The sequence below is a fragment of the Paroedura picta genome, chromosome 3, assembly GCF_049243985.1.
Source record: "Paroedura picta isolate Pp20150507F chromosome 3, Ppicta_v3.0, whole genome shotgun sequence".
Classification (NCBI taxonomy): Eukaryota; Metazoa; Chordata; class Lepidosauria; order Squamata; family Gekkonidae; genus Paroedura; species Paroedura picta.
Genome location: NC_135371.1, coordinates 7,122,219 through 7,145,085, shown reverse-complemented (window position 1 = coordinate 7,145,085; position 22,867 = coordinate 7,122,219). Strand labels below are relative to the sequence as shown.

General features: G+C 48.0%; 2 protein-coding genes across 3 annotated transcripts; both read right to left on the bottom strand.

Annotated features, from left to right (window-relative positions):
• Nucleotides 1-414: 414 nt before the first annotated feature.
• On the bottom strand, nucleotides 415-6,475 carry LOC143834231 (uncharacterized). 2 transcript variants are annotated; one of them, XM_077330881.1, is made up of 5 exons: nucleotides 6,133-6,475; nucleotides 4,965-5,091; nucleotides 3,689-3,811; nucleotides 3,057-3,350; nucleotides 415-2,395 (listed from the first exon to the last, which is right to left on the bottom strand). In XM_077330881.1, exons 1-5 carry the CDS (start codon nucleotides 6,145-6,147, stop codon nucleotides 624-626), a joined length of 2,331 nt encoding a protein of 776 aa, XP_077186996.1. In that variant the 5' UTR covers nucleotides 6,148-6,475; the 3' UTR covers nucleotides 415-623. The 2 variants fall into 2 exon arrangements, with proteins under 2 accessions (XP_077186996.1, XP_077186997.1); XM_077330882.1 differs by having other exon boundaries at nucleotides 3,057-3,347; nucleotides 6,133-6,474.
• Nucleotides 6,476-10,185: 3,710 nt separating this feature from the next.
• On the bottom strand, nucleotides 10,186-22,176 carry LOC143834436 (uncharacterized). The gene is made up of 6 exons (XM_077331272.1): nucleotides 21,689-22,176; nucleotides 20,841-20,967; nucleotides 20,200-20,325; nucleotides 19,293-19,583; nucleotides 17,952-18,409; nucleotides 10,186-13,821 (listed from the first exon to the last, which is right to left on the bottom strand). Exons 1-6 carry the CDS (start codon nucleotides 21,917-21,919, stop codon nucleotides 12,337-12,339), a joined length of 2,718 nt encoding a protein of 905 aa, XP_077187387.1. The 5' UTR covers nucleotides 21,920-22,176; the 3' UTR covers nucleotides 10,186-12,336.
• Between the last annotated feature and the right edge of the window lie 691 nt (nucleotides 22,177-22,867).

The following is a 22,867-nucleotide window of genomic DNA, read 5'->3' as shown; positions in this document are numbered from 1 at the left end:
GCACAAAGTATTTTTTAATTGTCCGTTTTATGTCACTTTCCGAGTTGAATTTCTTAACCCGCTATGTAAGAGGGAACCCAAAATAACAAGATGAAATACACACAGGATCACAAGCAGAGAAAAATATCTACGTGGATCAATACATTTTAACAGAAGAGTTCCTATGTTCCTACTAGAGGTACACATCAAGCATGAAGAGAAGTTTTTATCTTCAAAATCTTTAATATTAAAAGATTCCCAGGTGATCTCTGGTTCCGTCGGGAAACTTCTTCAGCTTAGTCATAATTGCACATGACCAAAAAATTTACACAGAGGACAAGGTCGCTTACAAACAGAACAGAGGATGTTGAAGACAGGAGTAACTCACAGGCCCATAATTATCTACGACCTCACATCAAAGGTTCTCTTTCAGCCTTTTTTTTTTGCAGATAATTTTTTAATTAAAGATTTTAATACAGATTTTAAAATTAAGAAAAAAGGCACAAAAAGAAACAAATGAACAAAGAACACGCTCAACTTCATTATTACAAATTTTGTAAGTCGGCCTTTTTTAATGCTTTTCCTTAACCGCCAGCTCGGTTTCTCCTGTACATGGGACCTCTCACAATGGAAACAGTCCTCTTTCAGGAACCTTCCCCCGCATCAGAGGATTTAGATGGTTTCTCGCCTGTGTGGATTTTATGGTGTTGTATGAGGCTCCAACTTATACTAAAGGATTTGCCACACTCCATGCATTTAAAGGGTTTCTCTCCAGTGTGTCTTCTTTCATGTCCCTGCAAGTATGCCTTGACGCGGAACCGTTTCCCACAGTCCAGACACTGGTATGGCTTCTCTCCCGTGTGGATTCTTTGATGCTCCTGCCAAGAGAACTTTGAGGCAAAGCTTTTCCTGCAATGCAGGCATTTATAAGGAGCGTCACCTGTGTGGATCTTCTGATGTCTCCGCAAGCATAAGGGATTGTTGAAGCTTCTCCCACACTCTGAACACTCGTAGGATTCCTTTCCTGGGTGGAATTTCTTGTGCACAGTGAGAAACGATTTCAGTCTGAATCTCTTCCCGCAGAGGGAGCATTTGTACCGCTTCTCCCCGGTGTGGACGCTCGTATGTTCGAAAAGTTTATGCTTTGTTGTAAATCCTTTCCCACATTCTAGGCACTTGTGCAGCTTCTCTTTGTGTATTTTCTCGTGTTGAGTCAGTGAACGTTTTGTCGTGAATCCTTTCCCACATTCTAGGCACTTGAACGGTTTCTTTCCCGTGTGTTTAATGATTTTATGACGATGGAGGGCTGAACTGTGGCTGAAGCTTTCCGCACAATCAGGGCATCGATACTGATGCATTCTCTGCTCATGTTGAGTATGGGATATCTTATGACAAAAACGTTTCCCGCATTCCCGGCACTCGTACGGTTTGTCGCCCTGGTGCATTCTTTTGTGATTTACCAAATCTGGATTCCTCTTATAGCTTTTCCCACACTCTAGGCACTGATACGGTTTCTCACCAGTGTGAACTCTCTGGTGTATTATGAGGTCTGAATTGGTTCTGAAGCTTTTCCCACAGTCTGAACACTTGTGCAGTTTCTCTCCTCCATGGATTGTCTTGTGCCTACTGAGGTTTGACAGGCAACTGAAGCTCCTCCCACAGTCTGAGCATTTATATGGTTTCTCCCCTGTGTGGATTCTCTCGTGAACAGCAAGGTGCTCTTTCTCTTTGAAGCTCTTCCCACACTGAGAGCATCTGAAGGGCCTCACTTCTGTGTGGGCCACCTTGTGTCTAACAAGGTGCCCTTTGGTACCAAATCTTTTCCCACACTCTGGACATGGGTACGGTTTCTCTCCAGTGTGGACCTTTTGGTGACATTTGAGGACCGCAGCGTCTTTGAAACTTTTCCCACAATCAGAACATTTGTAGGGTCTTTCTTCCGTGTGCCCCCTCTCGTGCCTGAAAAGGTTTGTGGTTGTGCTGAAACTTTTCCCACAGACGGAGCATGAGTACGGTTTCACTCCGGTGTGAATCCGCATGTGTATAACAAGTAGACCACGGTGAATGAATGTTCTCCTGCACTCTGAGCATTGCAGTGGTTTTGCTGCTGCCTGGTTTCTCTTGTGGGCGTTTCTTGCCTGACCTTTGAGAGGCTTGCGTGAACCATCCGACTGACTCTTCTCCTGCACTTTAACTTTGGAGAGATCCTTGTGACTTTCCCTGAAAGGAATGGCTTTCTTTTGGGAACGTTTCTGATGGTATTTCCCTAGCCCTCCCCGAGACACACACTGACTCCCATCTCCCTGATCCTGTGACATTCCCTCTTTGATCCATTGCAGTGCTGTCCCTTTTGGGGTCACCAGTGGTGCGTTTTCCACTTGCAGGGATTTCCCGTTCTTTTTTACCTGCTCTGCACCTGTTGGGAGAGAAAAATAAATAACAGAGTCACACCTCTTCCCTTCAGAAGGTGGATCAAATCTACAGATCACCAGCAGGGAACCCCAGTATCCCCTCCCCCTTTATTTCCTCTTTCCTGCTTCCAAGCAGCCCCCCCCCCCCAATCTTTGAAGCAGAGGAGGGAGATTTCCACTTAGGAAAGATACTGTCCCGGCTCTTCACTATAACCTGGGGCTGTTACAAATGAGAAAATGAAGTCTCAAGGGGTGTAAGCCTAATGCAGCTGATGTAGAAGCATAGAATTATAGAGTTGGGAGGGACTTCTGGGGTCATCTAGTCCAACCCCCAACCATAAAATTATGCCAGTGTTCTTTCACAGAAATAAAACTGAAACTGACCAATGGCGTGAAGCTCCATTGTTCATGATTATATACAAATTGGTTTTTCTCCTGGGTTTCTCAGTTCAGTTCTGCCTATTGTCCCACCATGCCAATCTCACTGCTCCAGACAGACGAACGCTCTATCTCGATCTACCCTGCAAGGCTGTTGTGTGGATGGCGCCCTCCCCTGGCCAAGCTCCTTGCCCTACCATGACCCTTGTGAAAGGGTCATTCGACCCCCAGGTTGAGAACCACTAATCTAAAGTCTCACATCTCTGCCCAAGATTTCTTCCCCCTTACCATCTTTTGGAGATGATTCTTGCTCCTGCGCTGTCCATGGCTTTGGTCGCCTATTCCTGAGACTTCTCCTTCGGACTGCTGGTTCAGTATGCTCCCTACTGTTCTTCTTGTGGGAAGAGGTTTTAGCCCTTTTCTTGACAGGGTGCTTTCCTTGAGATCTCCCTGGTCTGTGGGGGACCCCAAAGTCTTCTCCTCTCTCCTGATGTCTGGAATAGCTCTTCTGGGCTCTGCGCAATAACTTTTTCTTGTCTTTCTTTGGTGGGTGTGGCTCCTCATCCTGATGGCCAACACCTGCTGGAACAAACAGGAAGAATAAGAAAAGATCCTGCCTTCTTCTTGGAAGGTAGAACCTGAGGAGAACAACAACCAAGTTCTATCGGAAGACCATCTTTTCCCTAACATAGACCTACAAGACAGAAGGAAGCACAGGTGACTGAAAGGGCCCTCAAGTTGTAGCCTACCTACGGCAACCTCTTATGGGGTGTTCAAGGCAAGAGAAGGTCAGAGGGCTTTTTCTATTGGTTGCCTCTGCGTAGCATCCCTTCATCCATTTATGTGTGCATTGAATACTGTCAGAGGGGTGTTGGGCCACCCCAACATTGGCAAGGGAAACCTGAGCAGGACCTCCTTACCTGAACTGTAGTGTGAAGCTACCTGACTCTCTGTGATTCTTGGTGGATCAGGTAACCAAAGCACCTCCCCTCCTTCCAGGCGGCAGATAAGGTCTGGTTTTGGAGCTCTGGCTTCATTTGTGGCTGGAAAGGAAAGAGAGAGAGGGTCAGGAACACTCTTGTCTATCAGTCCCTCCCAGAGCACAAAGCAGGGAGTAAGGTAAAGGTAAAGGTATCCCCTGTGCAAGCACCGAGTCATGTCTGACCCTTGAGGTGATGCTCTCTGGTGTTTTCTTGGCAGACTCAATACAGGGTGGTTTTGCCATTCCCCTCCCCAGTCATTACTGTTCCCCCCGCAGCAAGCTGGCTACTCATTTTACCGACCTCGGAAGGATGGAAGGGGCAGCACTGAACACTGAAGTTTCTGTGTGGTTCTGGTGTCTGAGGGACACAGAGCCCATGCCTTGAATCCAAAGGGTCTCCATTGAATCCCCTGGAATCAGACAGCAGTGGCTAGGAAAGGCCTTTTTCTGCTTAATAAAATAATTAGCTCAATTGAACGATACTCTTAGGGTTACCAGCTCCTTGCTGGAAAATTATGAACACCAACCTCCAGGTGTTCCAGCCTCCCTGGAATTACAGCTCATCTCCAGTTTCCCTGCAGAAAACGGCAGCTTTAGAAGTTGAATCATATGGTGTGGGGTGCCAGTAAGGTCTCTTTCCTCCCCAGGTTCCATTCCCAAATCTGCGTGAGTTTCCCCACCTGGATCTGACAACCATTCCCCTAGATTAGCGATCCCCAACCTGTGGGCTGCGGACCACATGTGGTCCTTCGACTAATTGGAGGTGGGCCCCGAAGGACGCCTTCTCCCCCCCTCCCCGGCCCTTTACTTCATCCCCCCCAGCCCTTTACAACACACTTCATTGTTGTGGCGTGTCTGCATCTTATTTTGAAGGGATGTTTAAACATTACCATAGCGATCAGAGAGCGTTAGGGCAGTGGTTGAGAGTAGAGGAGTAAACTACCCCCCCACCGGGCCTCAGTAAAAGGCACTGAGTGGTCCCCAGTGAGTGATCCCCGGCATTGAGTGATCCCCGGTGATAAAAAGGTTGGGGACCACTGCCCTAGATGCTACATAAGGCAACTTCAAATGGGAAAGATTTCCTCTATCAGCAACTAACTCTTGTTAATTAGAAGACGGGGATAGAAAAGGACATCGTCTCGCTCAACTGAATAGTGAGACCTAAACTTGAAGGAATCCATAGATCCAAGAAGTACATTGGCTAGGACCCTTACCCAGGGAGGCCAGAGAGCTGTAGTTTTCCTGCATGACCTCCTTATAGAGGGCTCTTTGCTCTGGATCCAGCAGGGCCCATTGGCCCTCTGTGAAATACACGGCCACATCTTCAAAGGTCACAGGGGCCTGGAAAAGAGAGAACAAAAGAGAATGATTCTTCAAGGTGACCCCGGCAGCCAAAGGAGGTTGGAGATTCTTGAACTTCTCTGTTTAGGAAAAAAAGAAGTCTAAGGTTTCCAAAAATAGTGCATGGGGTGGAGAAAGTGGATCAAGGATGCTTTTACTCCTTCTCCCATAATACAAAGAACCCCAGAAGTGGCGTAATCCTGCAGAATATGGTTGGGAAGCAGAGTTGTGGTCATGCCCACCCAGGGCCCCTCCCCTCCCTACCCACTCCAGGCCCATCATTGGCCATTTTGGGAGGGAGGAGCAGATCAACATGACCATATGTGGTCATATCACCCGATAAATATTTAACCAATTTTTTAAAGATAAAAAATATTAATTAACTCCCGTGCCTTCCGGAAAAATTTCCAGGCTGTCAGTAAACCCTAGTTGATAAAGCCTGACCTAACTGCTCAGGACTGACAGCTGGCTTGAGAGCAGTGTCTCTCCCCCCCCCCCCCCCCCCAAGGTGCGCTAGTATACTAATTTTAAGCCCTTATTGCACAGTGGGTGGACCTGTTCTCCGGAGGCCAGGTCTACCTATCAGAAGGCATAAGTAGGTAGCCTGAACTCGGGAAACCAGGCCTACCTGCCAGGCCTGGCTGCCCCTGCAGGAACGCGCCTGGGGGAGCAGGCCGAGTGCAGCTGGGGGGCTCAGCCCACCTCTCCCTTCCCGGTGGTCGGTTTGGGCGCAGAGAGAGCTGTTCTCCGGGGGCCAGGTCTACCCCAAGGCGAGAACGGAGGCAGGGCCCGGCAAAGAGGGGCTGGGGCTGCAGCAGCGCATTGAGCGCGGGAGTCCAATTTCGCCTTGCTCGCCGCTTGGATGCTCCCGCCTGCTTTGGGCTCGGGAAGCGACATTTTTGCTCACCACCCGCCGCCATGGGAGGGAACGTCCCTGCAGAGCAAGAGAAAGAGCTTGGCGGGGCCGGACCTGCGCCCGGGCACGAATCCCGGCGAGGCGCGTCGCGTGTGAACGAGCCCGGCAGGGAAGGAGGCACCTACCGGGCGGCGAGGCATGGCGGCGGCTGCGGCGGCTTCCGCGTCCCGCTTTGCCCGGGGCTGCAGGCGACCCCCGGCCGGCTCCTTTGCTGGGGCTCCAGGAGGCGTCCCCAAAATGGGCCTCGCCGGACGGCTTCCCTGTCCCCTCCTCCCGGCGTCGCAAAGCTGGTTGCCCGGGGAGGCGGCCGACTGGCTCCGGAGCGGCGGGAGAGGAGAGGAGGGGGAGCGGCCTCTGCATCGCCCCGCATTGCAAGACACTCCGCCGTGCAAACAAAGGGGAAGGCAATGGGGGGGGGGGGGAGGATGCCCCTCATGCACGAGGGCTTGGGCCAAGGGCGAGTCCCGGGGCGCCTCTCAGGCCCTCCCAGTTCAATTCTGGGTCGCAGCTTCCCTGGGCGCGCGCATGCTTCGGCCTATCTGAGCTTTGTGCTGTGGCCTCCGACCACCGGCCTGCCCCTCTGAATGGATTATTCGCTTGCTTCATTCATTCCCCGCCGCCCTTTTTAATTCTCCAACGGGGAGCCCAAGCGGCCGATGTCCTTTTCTCCATTTTATCCGCACCACAACCCTGTGAGGTGGGCTAGCCTGAGAGTGCTTGACGGCCCCTGGGTCAGCTGGCCGCCTTCTAGGGCAGAGCCGAGATTCAAAATCTCCCCACAATTGCTGTCTGTTGGCATCAGTGGGGATCTTCATAAGCTGGGTTGGGAAACACATGGGGATTTGAGAGGGTCGAGGCTGAGGTGGGAAATCAACAGGGATGACTATCCTGGTGTCCACTTACCAAAAGTGAACTCATCTCTACTGCCCAGAAACCATTTTTTTATCTATCTATCTATCTATCTATCTATCTATCTATCTATCTATCTATCTATCTATCTATCTATCTATCTATCTATCTATCTATCTATCTATCTATCTATTTGGGGTTAGCCCATGGAGCCCACTCCATTTCGGGGTTAGTGGAGTATGGTTATTTTGGGAGTATGTGGAGCAGCAGAGACCCTATGGAATGATATTGCGATGGGTACAGAGCAAAGCAAGCCAGGGTGAGCCTACAGGAATTAAGAATAGTTGGTTCTTATATGCTTTTCTCTACCCAAAGGAGTCTCAAAGTGGCTTCTGATCGCCTTCCCTTTCCTCTCCCCACAACAGACACCCTGTGAGGGAGGGGAGGCTGAGAGAGCCCTGATATTACAGAAGAAGAGTTGGTTCTTATATGCTGCTTTTCTCTACCAGGAGTCTCAAAGTGGCTTCCATTCGCCTTACCTTTCCTCTCCCCACAACAGACACCCTGTGAGGGAGGGGAGGCTGAGAGAGCCCTGATATTACAGAAGAAGAGTTGGTTCTTATATGCTGCTTTTCTCTACCAGAAGGAGTCTCAAAGTGGCTTCCATTCGCCTTCCCTTTCCTCTCCCCACAACACACACCCTGTGGGGGAGGGGAGGCTGAGGGAGCGCTGATATTCTTGCTCTGTTTAATAAGAGAACATCAACCCTGTTGTGGAAAGCTCAACTTCAGCAGACTATTCAACCCACTGTCACCCAGGAACTCACAACAAAAATTATTTCAGTCTTTTTTTTTTTGCAAATAATTTTTATTTAAAATTTTAATACAGAATGTAAAAGAAAAAGGGGAACAAAACACAAAGAACTTTGTTACAATACATTTTTGTGTCTCCAGTCGGCCTTTAAAAAATGCTTTTATTACCCTCTGCATTTTCTCACGCGCAGCTAGGTTTGCTTTCATCGCAGATGGTGAACCATGAAAAGGTTTCTCCTGTGTGGAGTCTCTTGTGTTTTTTACCTCCTTACCTACAAACACTTCATATTGGAGGGAGGAAGTGTAGGGAAATCCCTGGAGCCTAATTGGAGTCCCTAAGACAGGGGTGGTCAAACTGCGGCCCTCCAGATGTCCATGGACTACAATTCCCATGAGCTCCTGCCAGCGACATCTGGAGGACCACAGTTTGACTACCCTTGCTCTAAGACAGGGGTGGTCAAACTGTGGCCCTCCAGATGTCCATGGACTACAGTTCCCATGAGCCCCTGCCAGCAAATGCTGGCAGGGGCTCATGGGAATTGTAGTCCCTGGGCATCTGGAGGGCCGCAGTTTGACTACCCCTGCTCTAAGAGTCCAGGAGGGAGGGGGTCGGAGAGCTCTGCTCCGGAATCAGCCCCTCCCCTCTGTAGGTGGACAGTTTAACTGTCATTCTTCCTTCTCTTTGCCTCTCTCCCTGTGGTGATGGCTGTTATTGTTGTCAAGTTAACTTGAACAAATCAACATGTACCTGTTTATTTAACTCAGCTTAAGCTTTCTTAATATAAATACGTGTGCTATATATAGAAGACTCTTGCGAGTCCCTTGGACTGTAAGGCGAACAAACTGGTCGGTCCTAGAGGAGATCAGCCCTGCCTGCTCCTTAGAAGGCCAGAGCCTGAAGATGAAACTCAAATACTTTGGCCACCTCATGAGAAGGAAGGACTCCCTGGAGAAGAGCCTAATGCTGGGAGCAATCGAGGGCCAAAGAAGAAGGGGACGACAGAGAATGAGGTGGCTGGATGGATAGATTCAAATGAGTAACTGTGTTGGTCTGAAGTAGCACAATAAAGTCAGAGTCCAGTAGCACCTTTAAGACCAACAAAAATGTATTCAAGGCGTGAGCTTTCCAGTGCAAGCACTCTTCCTCAGACGAAATCTCACGCCTTGAATAAATGTTTGTTGGTCTTAAAGGTGCTACTGGACTCTGATTTTATTGTGGCTGGATGGAGTCACTGAAGCAGTCAGTGGAGTCACTGAAGCAGTCAGTGGAGTCACTGAAGCAGTCAGTGCAAACTTACATGGACTCCGGGGAATGGTAGAGGACAGGAAGGCCTGGAGGATCATTGTCCATGGGGTCGGGATGGGTAGGACATGACTTCGCACCTGACAACAACAGATATAGATGTGTACTCATCTACTATGAAGAAACTTCAGACTCTGCTACATTCAAAGAAGAAGGTGGAATAGCCTGCAGCTGGGAGAGCAAAAGAAGAGACAGGCTATCCCATCTTTAACAGGAAGCCCCATGGTCTAATCCAGCAGGGTGCCTGTTATGGTCTCATGTGAAACAGGAGGTATGATCGACGAAGAGGGATTGCTGAAAAATTTTAAATAATTTCTTAGGTAGCTGCTACAGGAAGGACGCGGGGCGGAGCACCAACAGAGCGGCGAGGCATGGCGTGGGCTGCGCGCATCTTCCCCGTCTGCACGTCTGTAAGTTAAAGTCTGGATTTTCTCTTTCCCTGCTGTGTCTCTGGGCCTTGTTTGCTAGGACTGGCTCTGTCCTCAGTGCCCCTTGTTTCCATTACTGATGACATGCTCATAGCCATTGTGAGGTTCTGAGGTTCATGATAAATATTGTTACACTGGAAACTACTCAACACCTGAGGGTTTAAAAAAAACTTCTGAAGCCATTTCATATTTTGTCAAGCCATAAAGGTGCTGTCATCTATTGATTTGAAAGGAAGAAAACATTAGAAAGGGTTACACACACATACTTCTTCCTATCTGAATTTTGTGCTGTTGCTTCAGACCAGCGTGGCTACCCGCCTGGGTCAGTTTATTACTCATGGGCTTAAATGATAATCCCACTGCCCATTTTTCTAACCAATGGCGAGCCTAAGCAGCTGACATCCTTCTTCCATCTTTCATTTTATCCACACGACAACACTGTGACATAGGCTAGCCTGAGAGTGTTTGATGGTCCCTGGATCAGCTAACCACCTTCTGTAGCAGACTGGGGATTCAAACACTCACTATATTTGCCCTCTGTCGGCATCTTCATAGGCTTCCCAGCTTCTGGGTTGAGAAATACCTGGCAATTTGAGGGGGATTGAGGCTGAAGAGGGACATCAAGGGGTTGAATGCCAAAGTGTCCACCTTCCAAAAGTGAACTGATCTCTATCACCCGGTGATCAGTTGTAATACCAGGAGACTCTGGCTACCACCTGGATTTTATTAAACAGATGATCTCTCTGTGGTAGGATAGAAACAAAACATTGAGTTGAGGCTCTGAAATAAGCTGCAATAAATATAACTGTTTATTTAAAACAATGGCTGAAAACCACACTGGCAAATTGGCTTTTCGATGAACTTCCTCAGCAGCCAATATGTGTATTAAATTTATAACTTGTAGGACAGGGGTAGTCAACCTGTGGTCCTCCAGATGTTCATGGACTACCATTCCCATGAGCCCCTGCCAGCAAATGTAGTTCATGGACATCTGGAGTACCACAGGTTGACTACCCCTGATGTTGTTGTTGTTGTTATGTGCGAAGTCGTGTCCGACCCATCACGACCCCATGGACAATGATCCTCCAGGCCTTCCTGTCCTCTACCATTCCCTGGAGTCCATTTAAGTTTGCACCTACTGCTTCAGTGACTCCATCCAGCCACCTCATTCTCTGTCGTCCCCTTCTTCTTTTGCCCTCGATCGCTCCCAGCATTAGGCTCTTCTCCAGGGAGTCCTTCCTTCTCATGAGGTGGCCAAAGTATTTGAGTTTCATCTTCAGGATCTGGCCTTCTAAAGAGCAGTCAGGGTTGATCTCCTCTGATGTAGAATGTGTCAAAATGCACACAAAATCAAAAAGCAAAAGAATAAAATTTCATTCCGGAATTACATTTAGAGGTGGCATAAATAACCTTTCAAAAGCTACAAAACCAGAATTTCATTGAGAAGACATTTTGTGCATGACACGTTCACTCAAGATTAAAACAATATAAGTTGTATCAAGAGAGACTTATCCCAAAAGTAATGAAAGGAAATTCCAGAGTAATTCTGTGGTATGAAATTTCCTTTGGGGAACCTGGTCTACGAACAGAACGTTGTCTATGAAGTGACTTTTCATCTCCCCAAATTGCCAGTATTGGTCATAGTGTTGGCATGTATTGAAACCTTGGTGAGGAGTCTCTAGTCCTCACCTAGAGATTAGTCAATTGGAATGCTGTTTCTGTTTCATGTGCGTGCCCTGGTAATTTAGCCTGGTATAGTAAAACTGTCTCTAGGCTTGGCTTGTTTTCCTTTTGAAGCTTCCCACTTTAATTGATTCCCACAAAGATTCCTCTGCCATGATATATGTTAGATTGATTTAGTAGTTTTCCTGAGACACCCATATATGCCTCATTGTTTATGTGTATCTATGTACAGATGTGTATAGATGTACCTAACCCCTTGGTTCCTTAAGTCCCTATCCTATGATGTGCAGTTTAGTGTTTCACTTAGTTACATTTTACAACCCCTCTGCTCTGTGCTTGTTTATTGCATTCCAAGAGGAGGGGCCCACCCCAAAGGCTGTATAAATCCCCGCTTTACCCAACCAGCTCTGTCTTACATTTTCCCAGTGCTTGGGATTCCTCTGTCTATCTTGAGGGATTTTTGGAATTGCATTCCAGGGTCGCGACAATAACTTCATTACAATATTTTAGTGTCTCCTGTCAGCCTTTAAAAAAATGTCCTCATGTGCAGCCACATTTGCTTTCATCACAGACCTCTTCCCACAAGGTGCACAATGAAAAGGTTTCTCCTATGTAGAGCCTCTTCTTGGATTTCTTACATCCTTACATGCAAGCAATCTTCATATCTCAGGGAGGAAGAGTTCATGCTGGGAGAATTAAAAAACTTATGTTTTGTCCATTCGCCTTACCTAACAGGTTCTCAGTCAGTCAGTGAGGGCCTCTGCTCCTCCGTCGTTGTGTGTCTGAGATTACTGTTACCGTTACAAAAAGAAGCATGAGGTGAACAAAGGTTACCTCAGGCAGAGCCTATGAAACTGAATCTGTGTTTGTTATCACAATTTAATCAAGTGAGAAGAGAAAAGCCTGTCGGCTGTACAAGAACTGTTCTTCATGTTGGTTAACTGTCAATTTAAGTAAACGTGTACAACAGTTACTCAAAGAAAACCACATGATTGTTTCAAGAAAGGAATAACTGCTCAAGAGAACAACAAGCGGATCGCAGCCCATTCACAGCAACCCTGCCTCAAAACAAAACTTCACTGCTTCCTCTGCCAGGGAATTCTGTGAAGTCTAAAAGATTATCAGAGATTTATTCTCATATTCAACAAGCATGCTGGTTTAAATCACAAATCCAGCCCAAAATCCAATTTATAAACACCTCTCACCTTGGAAACGGTCAGTCTTTTGGGAACCTCCCCCCTCATTGCATCATTTCTATCCTGTGTGGATTTTATGGTGACGTATGAGGCTCGAACTATAAATAAAGCTTTTGCCACAATCCTTACATTTAAACGACTTCTCTCTAGTGTGTCTTATTTCATGTACCTGCAATTCTGATCTGAAATGGAACCGTTTCCCACAATCCTGACACTGGTGTGGCTTCTCTCCTATGTGGCGCCGTTGATGATGCCGCAGAGTGCGCTTTTCAGCAAAGCTTTTCCCACATGTCAGACATTTATACGGAGTGTCGCTTGAGTGGATCTTCTGATGTCTCCGCAAGCGTAAAAGATTGCAGAAGCTTTTCCTACACTCTGGACATTTGTAGGATTCCTTCCCGGGGTGGAATTTCTCGTGCTCAGAGAGCTTAGATTTCTGCCTGAATCTCTTCCCACAAAGGGAGCATTTGTACGGTTTCTCCCCTGTGTGGACTCTCATGTGTTGAATGAGGCTTGAATTTGCGCTGAAGCTCCTCTCACACTCTGAGCAGGAGTATGGTTTCTCCCCTGTGTGGACTCTCATGTGTTGAATGAGGCTTGAATTTGCGCTGAAGCTCCTCTTGCACTCTGAGCAGGAGTATGGCTTCTCCCCTGTGTGGGTTCTCTCATGTTGAATAAGTTGATCCTTGGTTACAAATCTTTTCCCACATTCTAGACAGTTATACAGTTTTTCTTTGTGGATTTTCTCATGTTTTTTAAGTTCACCTTTAGTTTTAAACCGTCTCCCACATTGTTGGCAGTTGAACAGCCTCTCTTGGTGGACTTTCAAATGTTGTCTGAATGCCCGTTTGGTTGTAAATCCTTTATCACATTCTGAACAGGGGTACAGGCTCTCTCCTGTGTGTTCAGTTTCATGACGCTGAAGGGCTGAACTTTGGCAGAAACTCTCCCCACAATAGGCACACTGAAACTGGTGCATTCTCCGCTCATGCTGAATATGAGATATCTTATGACGGAATTGTTTCCCACATACTAGACATTCGTACGGCTTGTCCTCTCGGTGGGTTCTCTTATGGCTTACAAGTGCTGAGGCTTGTCCAAAGCTTTTTCCACACTCTGGGCACTGATACGGTTTCTCACCAGTGTGAATTCTCCCGTGCACTTTAAGGTCCGTTTTGTTTCTGAAGCTTTTCCCACAGTCTGAACACTTATGCGGTTTCTCTTCTCCATGGATTTTCTTGTGCCTGATTAAATTCGCCAAACTATTGAAGCTCCTCCCACAGTCTGAGCATTGATACGGTTTGTCTCCCGTGTGGATTCGCTCATGAACAGCAAGCTGCTCTTTCAGTCGGAAGCACTTCCCACACTGTGAGCATTTGAACGATTTCACTTCCGTGTGCGTCTTCTTGTGCCTAACAAGGTGGGAGTTGTTATTGAAACTCTTCCCACACTGGGAACAAGGATACAGTTTCTCTCCAGTGTGGACCATTTTGTGACGTTTGAGGCCTGACGCAGCTTTGAAACTTTTCCCACAATCTGCACACTGTGGGAATCCTTCAGCGTACTGAACCAAAGTGGAGCCATTTTGAGAGCTGAGTGACCAAAGAAGGATGTGCAGAGTATGGAAAAATACTGCCACGTTGACAGGAACAGAGCTATGTGTCCTAAAGTCCAGAAGACTGGAAAACAACATATAGGAAGGAAAAAGGCCGGTAATGAATGTATGTATTTAGGCTTAAAGTATGTATATATTAACCTTGTAGTAGAGATAAGCATACTCACAGAGTACAGGGGGATTAAGACTGTAACAATAAAGACGGGGTAGGAGAGAGAGAAAAAGAAAAAGAGAGCGCGCGCTCAATTCCCGGACGGGGAAACTCTGCTCGGACTCCCCTCAGCTCCTACCCAGATGGAAAAGGCACACCGACTTTGAATCTTCTTTCAGGGGCTATCAGCTGTCGGCTGGCTCCGACAAGTGGTGCCCCGTGTGAGGCTCGTCGCGACACGTCGTCGGATATTTCAACGCTCACCTCGCCCGGCAAGGGTTTCAGGCGCCATTCATCTTCGGATCCCGGTGAGCGTTCCCCGGTGTTTGCCTTTCGCTGCTTAGTGGTTTCTTTCTTTCCACTATGGGCAGCTCCCTTTCCAGTCCGCAGAAGCGCTTTTTGAAAGACCTTCAGTATATTCTTAAAGAGAACAGGCTGGAGGTCCCTGAGGAAGATTTGACGTCCCTTATTTTGGCAATAGCCACGGATTGTCCTTGGTTTCCCGAAGACGGCACAGGGGAAATAGGGCCCTGGGACAAGGTTGGGACCACTCTCCATAGAAATCCGCATGTTTCTCTGCCGGTTTTGAACGCATGGTGCAAGGTTCGTGTGGCCTACGGCACTTTAACGCCACCTAACATCAGCCTGACCACGCTTACGCCTCAGAGCCTGCCTGTTCCTGCTCTCGCTCTCCCGGCACCAGCCCTCCCGCAGCTTGCCGCACCTTTGCCGCTGTCATCTGCTCCGGCTGCCTCCCAGGCTCCGCTGCCACCTGCACCCCCGACTGCCCAAGGCCAGACGCCGCCATCCCGGAAAACGGCTATCTTGGCAGCGACCTCTGGGTCTGCGGAGCCCACTGCTTTTCCAATTTTTGTTCCGCCCTTTGGTCCTCCTACCCATGCGTCTTTCGAGTTCCAGCTCATGAAGGACCTGAAGACGGCTGTGTCCACGTACGGCATTAGTTCTCCCTATGCTCAAGGATTAATGGACAATGTTTTTTCTCTTCGCCTCATTCCCAAAGACCTTAAGTTGCTGGCGTGCACTCTCCTCCCTCCCTCAGCTCTGGTCATTTTTAACAATGAATGGGAGCATGAGTGCCGCGAGCGGGCTCCTGTGCTCGTTCAGCAATATAATGCCCAGTTGCCCCCTGGAAGTGCTCGAGCGGATGAGGCCATCATGCTAGATGGCTTGTTGGGGCGAAGCACCCAGGCAGCAATAACAACACAGGTTGCTTTGTTCCGCCCGCTTCAAGAGGCCTCCGTGGCTGCTGCGCGAGCCGCTTTTCTTCGCACTCCCGACCCTACCGGGAAATTGCAGAAATGGGGAGCGGTCCACCAGGGTCCAGCGGAACCTTACGCTGAATTTATACATCGTCTCATGACCGCCGTTCAGCGACAAGTCACAAGCCCTGAAGCTCAGGAGCTGGTAGTCCGCCAGCTGGCTTTTCAGAATGCCAACGATGATTGTCAGGCAGCCCTCCGTCCCATTGCCGACCTACCAGGGACTGATATTCATGCTATGCTGCAGGCCTGTCAATCGCAGGCCGCATACTCCTGCGGAGCGACATTTTCGTTCAGAGGAACCTCTGACTTGACCACTGGTGGCCTACCGACGCCTCCCCGACCCGGAGTGGAAAGGATCTGTCCCGCTGAAACCAGGAAAATGAGCTTGTGTATTTTTCTGTTCTGTTACATGCTTCTTTTTGTTGATTGTAATCTCTTTGTACGTTATGCTCACTATATGTTTGAGCCACACGGTAAGGATTCTATCTTGTTGTATGAATCGCCTTTATCAGGGGAGAAAGGCAGGTTTCGTCCCTGGCCTACTGGCCTTGCCACAGTTGGTGATGGGATCCCTTAATGCAATGGAAAGTAAGCCTACTGTATTTTGGCCCCCTGAACAAGCTTGAAGTTATATAGAAACAGGTTTTCGAATTAGATAGATGCGTGTGACCATGTATACTAAAGGATTAGGGTTTTGTTGTGGGGTTAATAATGGTATATATAACAAACATATGAGAGGATACAATGCATCACAAAAACGCTTGAAAATTTAAAACTGTTACTCAGAAACAAGATTTGGAAATTAAGGATCTTGATAAGAAAAACAAGGAATTCCAGGGTGAACTTTTTAAAAGTAAAAACACATTTGCAAAATGTACTGGATTTCCAAAGCCACACAGATAATAATTGAATTGAAAATACAGTAGACCCAGTAACCCAGCTTCACCTCTTGTCTTTAAAGAAGAGGAAATATTCCCAGTTCCCCCATCACAGAGTCAGGAAGGAAATCTTGCCTCTGAACCTGTACAGAGTTCCAAAATCCAAGTTGGCAACAATGGTTTTAACAGGGAAGAATTTGTTGCAAGGGCAACATTCCTTTTCAATTTTCTCTTAGCTTCCCTCCTCCCAGTAAATGTTGCAAGCAAAGTTAACAGATTCAATGATATACACAGGAAAAATAATGGTTCAACATGTGTGCTTCCATTTTTTGAATTTTCAAGTTTTAAATTTGGCTGCAATTGGTAGAGCCTCCAGCTATAGTTGCAGTCAGACTGAAACAGCCACTATTTTGCAATCTTAAAACAGACTCTCTTTGTCTAACTGCCTTCCTAGGCACTAAGCCCATGACTCATGGCTTGCTCTCCCCCATCCCAGCAACTAATCCACATAACAAAGGACTGAAAGTATTCCTTCTTCCCAAATCAGGAAGGGAAGAAGTCTTGTTTCTTTAAAGACTGACCCCTACCTCAGAGAGATCTAAGGGGGGGTAGAGTACAGTAAAATAGTTCTGTTCTAAAATATGTTTCGTTTTAGTTTTTATTTTAAGACGATTTTGGCTGCTTTTAGTATTTGAAATATTTTCTCTTTGAGAAAAAGCATTCTCTCCATAGCTTTTCCCTCTGACATTTTTACTTCCTATTTCAAATTTTAATTGGCAGTTAACATTTTTTTCCCTTTTTGCATAAGACCATTTTGTTTAAAAATCTGTTTTTGCAATTTTGTTTTTGTTTTGAATATGTTTAGAAAGCTTCATACAGATCTTTCATTTGGGTACTCAGGCTTCCACAAAGCCTGACTCCTATGAAAAGGCACTCTGTGTATGTACAGAGGAACAGTCTTTCTTCCTTAAAAACACAATTCTTCTGACACACTATTGTGTAATAGGACTCACATGCAGATTGGAAAGGAGTATCAATGCCACTGGACTGATTATTTGAGAATTGCAAGGAGAAATTGAACTGCCTTCAATAACCTGGCTGTGACAAGTGGTGGTGGGAATACTATGTGTCATTTGTGTATTAATAACAGGATGTTGTTGCTTACAATGTATTCCGTCTTTGATGACACAGTGCGCTGATTGGTCTCAGGCAAACTAATCGGCCAAAGCCGTTTCTGGACACCATTTCACGGCGCCTGTATATCAGGTGGTTCCCACTAGAGATATGATTGGCTGTCAATTAAAAGAAAAGTGGGTATGTGGGAATCCTTCAGCGTACTGAACCAAAGTGGAGCCATTTTGAGAGCTGAGTGACCAAAGAAGGATGTGCAGAGTATGGAAAAATACTGCCACGTTGACAGGAACAGAGCTATGTGTCCTAAAGTCCAGAAGACTGGAAAACAACATATAGGAAGGAAAAAGGCCGGTAATGAATGTATGTATTTAGGCTTAAAGTATGTATATATTAACCTTGTAGTAGAGATAAGCATACTCACAGAGTACAGGGGGATTAAGACTGTAACAATAAAGACGGGGTAGGAGAGAGAGAAAAAGAAAAAGAGAGCGCGCGCTCAATTCCCGGACGGGGAAACTCTGCTCGGACTCCCCTCAGCTCCTACCCAGATGGAAAAGGCACACCGACTTTGAATCTTCTTTCAGGGGCTATCAGCTGTCGGCTGGCTCCGACAGCACACTTGTAGGGTCTTTCTTCCGTATGGAACCCCTCATGCCTGAAAAGGTTTGTGGTTGTGCTGAAACGTTTCCCACAGACTGAGCAGGCATATGGTTTCACTCCTATGTGAATTCGCATGTGTATAACAAGTTGACAACGGTGCTGGAATGTTCCCCCACACTCTGAGCATTGCAGTGGTTTTGCTACATCATGGGTTGTCTTGCTGTTTTTAAGGGTGGTGTTTCTTGCTGGATCATTTATAGGTTTGTGTGACCCATTCATTGGACTCCTCTCTTGCACTCTAGGGAGATCCTCATGATTTTCCATGAAAGCACTGGCTTTCTTCCCTGGACTTCTCTGAGTGACACATTGTCTCTCTTCCCCCTGATCCTGGGAAGATTCCTCTTTTGGAGTCATTGATGGTGTATTTTCTACTTGCAGAGCTTTCTCCTTCTCTTTTACCTGCCCAGCACCTGTTGGAGAGACAAGTAAGAACATAGTCACCTTTCTTATCTTCAGAAGATAGGAGCTAGGGACCAAATTTGAATATCCCAAGCAGGGAACCCCCAAGGACTTCCTGGAGTCACTTCCCTTCCCTCTGTCACTTCAATTCCCACTATTCCCCTTTCCCACACCCAAGCATCCCCCATATCCTCTTATTTTTCCTTGCTTTCTTCTCTCCTTCCCAGTGTTTAGCTAATATTTCTTTTATCTTCTCTCTCAGTCTTGGGCTTTATTCTTTACTTCATTTATACTCTACCTTTCTCCCCAATGGTGACCCAAATCAACTCATCTCATTCTCCTCATTTGAACTTAAGAGTTTCTAGATCCAGGGGTTCCCAGTCAGAGGTCACTTCCAGGAATCCTCGAAGCCTAACCATTTATTTCAGGGGCTTTTCCAAGGTCAAAAGGTTGAAATAGGCTACCCCTTCTTCCCTCTCCCAAAGTTCAGTAGAGTTCCAAAAGTTGTGTGATAACATTGCTCAGGTGAATTGTGTGGAGGGCACTGCCAGGCCTGCCAACGTCACACAAGTTGTGCGGAAGAAAGTTGGGCCTGACATTAAATCATAGCCACTGCAGCAGCTGGACCACTTCCACACCAGGGTGATTTTCTGTGGTAGTCCAGGCACAGCTTTACCACCATTTCTAGTGCTTGGTGAGGAATAAATCTATTAGAGAAGTTTCAAGTCATGGACTGAAACAATTTCTTTCCCCTTTGGGGACTGCTCACAAATGCTGTCAGGAATTACTGCAGAGATTCATTCACAGTCTGAGGATGCAAGTGTTTCTGCTACTCTAGCAGTTCACCCACTATCTGATGTCCCACCCCTGTGCCCAAGAGCTCTTCCCCCTTACCATCATTGGAGGAGGACTCTTGTCTCTGTGCTGTGCCTGCCTCTGGTCTCCCTTTCCTGTGACTTCTCCTTTGGTCTGTCATTTTGCTAAACTCCCCACTGTTCTCCTTCTGAGAGGTTTTAGCCCTCTTCTTGATCGGACGCTTTCCTGGATGTCTCTTTCGTCCATGGGGGATACCAGAATATTCTCCTCTGTCCTGATGTCTGGAAAGGCTCTTCTGGCCTCTGCGCAATAACTTTCTCCTGCGTTTATTGGGTGGGTGAAGCTCTCCACTCAGATGGCCACCAGCTGCTGTGACAAAGAGGAAGATTAAGAAAGGATCCTGCTTTCTGCCAGAAAGGGAGAATTTGATGAGGACAACACCCAACTTCATTTATTTAGAGGACAGGAAGTCCGTCTTTTCAGTAATGTAGACCAACAAGGCAGGACAAATCATTGGTTGTAGCAAGTGACATTAAGGTGCAGCAAATCTATTTCATTGCAATACTAAATGTGCAATCCACTCTTCTCCTGCATGTTTATTATGGAAGAAGATCTCCAGGTCCCACTTCAAGATTGGGAACCCCACTGACAGGAAAATGATAGTCTCTGTATTAGAGACAAAGTACACAAGCTTAAAATCAAATTTTGAAAGTGTAAGATGCTATCTTCATCAAAAGGCTGGCTTAATTATCAGAGTAAACCTGGCCACCAATCACCCAAGAGACTGAGTTCGGGTAGAGAAAAGCAGCATATAAAAACCAACTCTTCTTCTTCTTAATTGTCACACTAAACCTGGCTTACTATCACTCAGGAAACTTCATAGGTAGACTGGGTTTGAACTAGATTAAACCTCCAACCCCAGGTTTGGGGGGTAGGGTTGGGCCACCCCAACACTGGCAAAGGAAGCCTCAGCCAGACTCTTTACCTGAGCTGTAGTCTGGAGGCATCTCCCTCACTGTAATGTCTGGTGGGTCAGGCAGCCAAAGTACCTCCCCTCCTTCCAGGCGGCAGACCAGGTCTGGTTTTGGAACTGGGTATCCTTCATTTGTGGCTGGGAAGAAAACAGAGGGGAGGGTAAGGGACACTTTTGTTTATCTGCCCCCTGCCAGGGGACACAATGAAACCAGAAATTTTCTTCCTTCCATCAGAGAGAGGAAAAAATGCAGATCCTGTTGTGTGCACAGAAACAGTGGACAAAAACAGTGCTTGGAAACATCAGTCTGTTGGCATCACTTCAGCCTGGGCAAACCTCTTCAGCTTGCAACAGATGTGACCTGGATGTTCCCTGGAATTGCCACACATCTCCAGATTGCAGAGATCAGATCCCCTGGAGAAAATGGCTGTTTTGGAGGGTGGACCATCCAGTATTGTGCCCAACTGAGGTCCCTGTCCCACCCAAGCTCCACCCCCATCTATTCACCCAATCTCCCCCCAGTGGCCAGGGGGGACCCGGGAAAAGTTTTCCTCTGTCAGCAACCACCAATTAGAAGACGGGAAAAGCAAAGGAGATTGTCTAAGCTCAGTGGAGGCCACAGGCTGAGGGAGTAGGTAGGCCGAGGAACTTACCCAGGGAGGCCAGGGAGAAGTAGTTTTCCTGCATGACCTCCTTGTAGAGGGCTCTTTGCTTTGGACGCAGCAGGGCCCACTCGCCCTCTGTGAAATACACGGCCACATCTTCAAAGGTCACGGGGGCCTGACAAAGAGAGAACGAGAGGGAATGATTCTTCAACCTGGACCCTGGTATCATCTCACAAAACCCCCACACCAGTCGGTCAGTCTTGAGCTGTCTGAAGAATCAGAATCACGGAGAGCTGGAAGAGACCGCAAAAGGCCACCCAGTCCAGTCCCCCATCCGTCTTCCAGCTACGAACAGACCTCATCCTCTGAAAAGGATTTCTAATATTTAAGTGGAGCCTCCTTTCCCATAAATACCTGGCCTGCAACCAAAAGACATGCAAAGGTCTAAGGACTTTTAACTGTAGGAAAAATAAGTCTAAGAGGGAGGACCTGACAGGTTTTGAAACTTATGCATTCTCCCTCATTACCAGATCTTGGGGGGACCCAATGCAGTTGAGTGGTAATGCCCCGATGACAGAAAAGCCAACCCACACTTGTTCAGATGAGGAGGAACTGAGTTGCAGGGTCCAGACTACTGGTCTGACTGAGCAGGGCGCCCCTTATGGGCTTGGGCGGGCAGGGACCGAGGAGCAGGGATGGCTGCAGTCCTCCCAGGCCTCTCCTGGCAGCCAGTCCGGGGAAGCTCCCTGTGCAGACCCCGCCGAGGCCCCTGTGGCTTCCTTGGGGCTTCACTGCACCGCCCCCCCCCGCCCCCCCGCCGGACCCCGCGCCCGCCCACAGATCCCAGCGAGGAGCCAGGAGGGGAAGGGCCCGGGGCGGGTGGGAGAAGCACCTACCGGGCGGCGAGGCATGGCGGCGGCTGCGGCGGCTTCCCCGTCCCGCTTTGCCCGGGGCTGCAGGCGACCCCCGGCCGGCTCCTTTGCTGGGGCTCCAGGAGGCGTCCCCAAAGCTGCGCCTCGCCGGACGGCTTCCCTGTCCCCTCCTCCCGGCGTCGCAAAGCTGATTGCCCGGGGAGGCGGCCGACTGGCTCCGGAGCGGCGGGAGAGGAGAGGGAGCGGCCTCTGCATCGCCCCGCATTGCAAGACACTCCGCCGTGCAAACAAAGGGGAAGGCAATGGGGGGGGGAGGGGAGGATGCCCCTCATGCACGAGGGCTTGGGCCAAGGGCAGCGCCCTAAATTCTGGGTCGAAGTTGTCGTGTGCGCGCGCGCTTCTTCAGAGACCTTGGTGTAAACTGCACGGAGCTTTTATTCCAACCCCAGATCGATTCAGTCCCCGCCCTCTACACAGAATGCGATTTCCGTTTGGATTTGGGGCGATTTAAATTTTCCTTCTGCAGCAAGAAGGATTGATCCGGAGTGACCCCGCCTTTATGGTGCAATATCTCAGACTGCTTTTAAGCCTGAATATATTATAAAAATCGCATTGTTTTGAATCGGGGCTCTCCTCCGTGGTAGAGGACCCGTGATTGGCTACAGGCGGTCATGTGACAAGCCTGCCTCAAAGGAGAAGCCCCTAATTTCTCTCTGTCGGCCTTGGATATTTTTTTTTTGTGTCTTCTTCGTCATCGTCCCCCCCTTCAAGAAAAGAAAGGATTTTTTCTTCCCTCCTCTGACTTCTTGGATCCTCTCCCCCCTTCAAGAAAACAAAGAAAGAGTCTCCATTTGCCTTCCACCCCTCTTCTGAGCCTCCCTAACCACGTGCAGAAGACTTTCCTGTTTCAATGGGGAGGAGGGGAAGAGGAAGACCCGAGTTCAAAGCGATCTGAATTCAACAGGATTGACAATGGAATAAACAAAGTAAGTGCAGACTCTGCCCTGGATGCACACAGAAGCCTCCTCCCAGAATTAAACTCTCCTGCTCTGAACGGTGCCTTTGGACTCCCGCTTTGTGCTGCTGCTTCAGACCAACACGGCTACCCGCCTCAATCAGTTTAGTACTCGCTTTCGTCAGTTATAAGCCCACCACCGTTTTTTTTTTCTTTCTCCTCCGTGGGGAGCCAAAGCGGCTGACGGT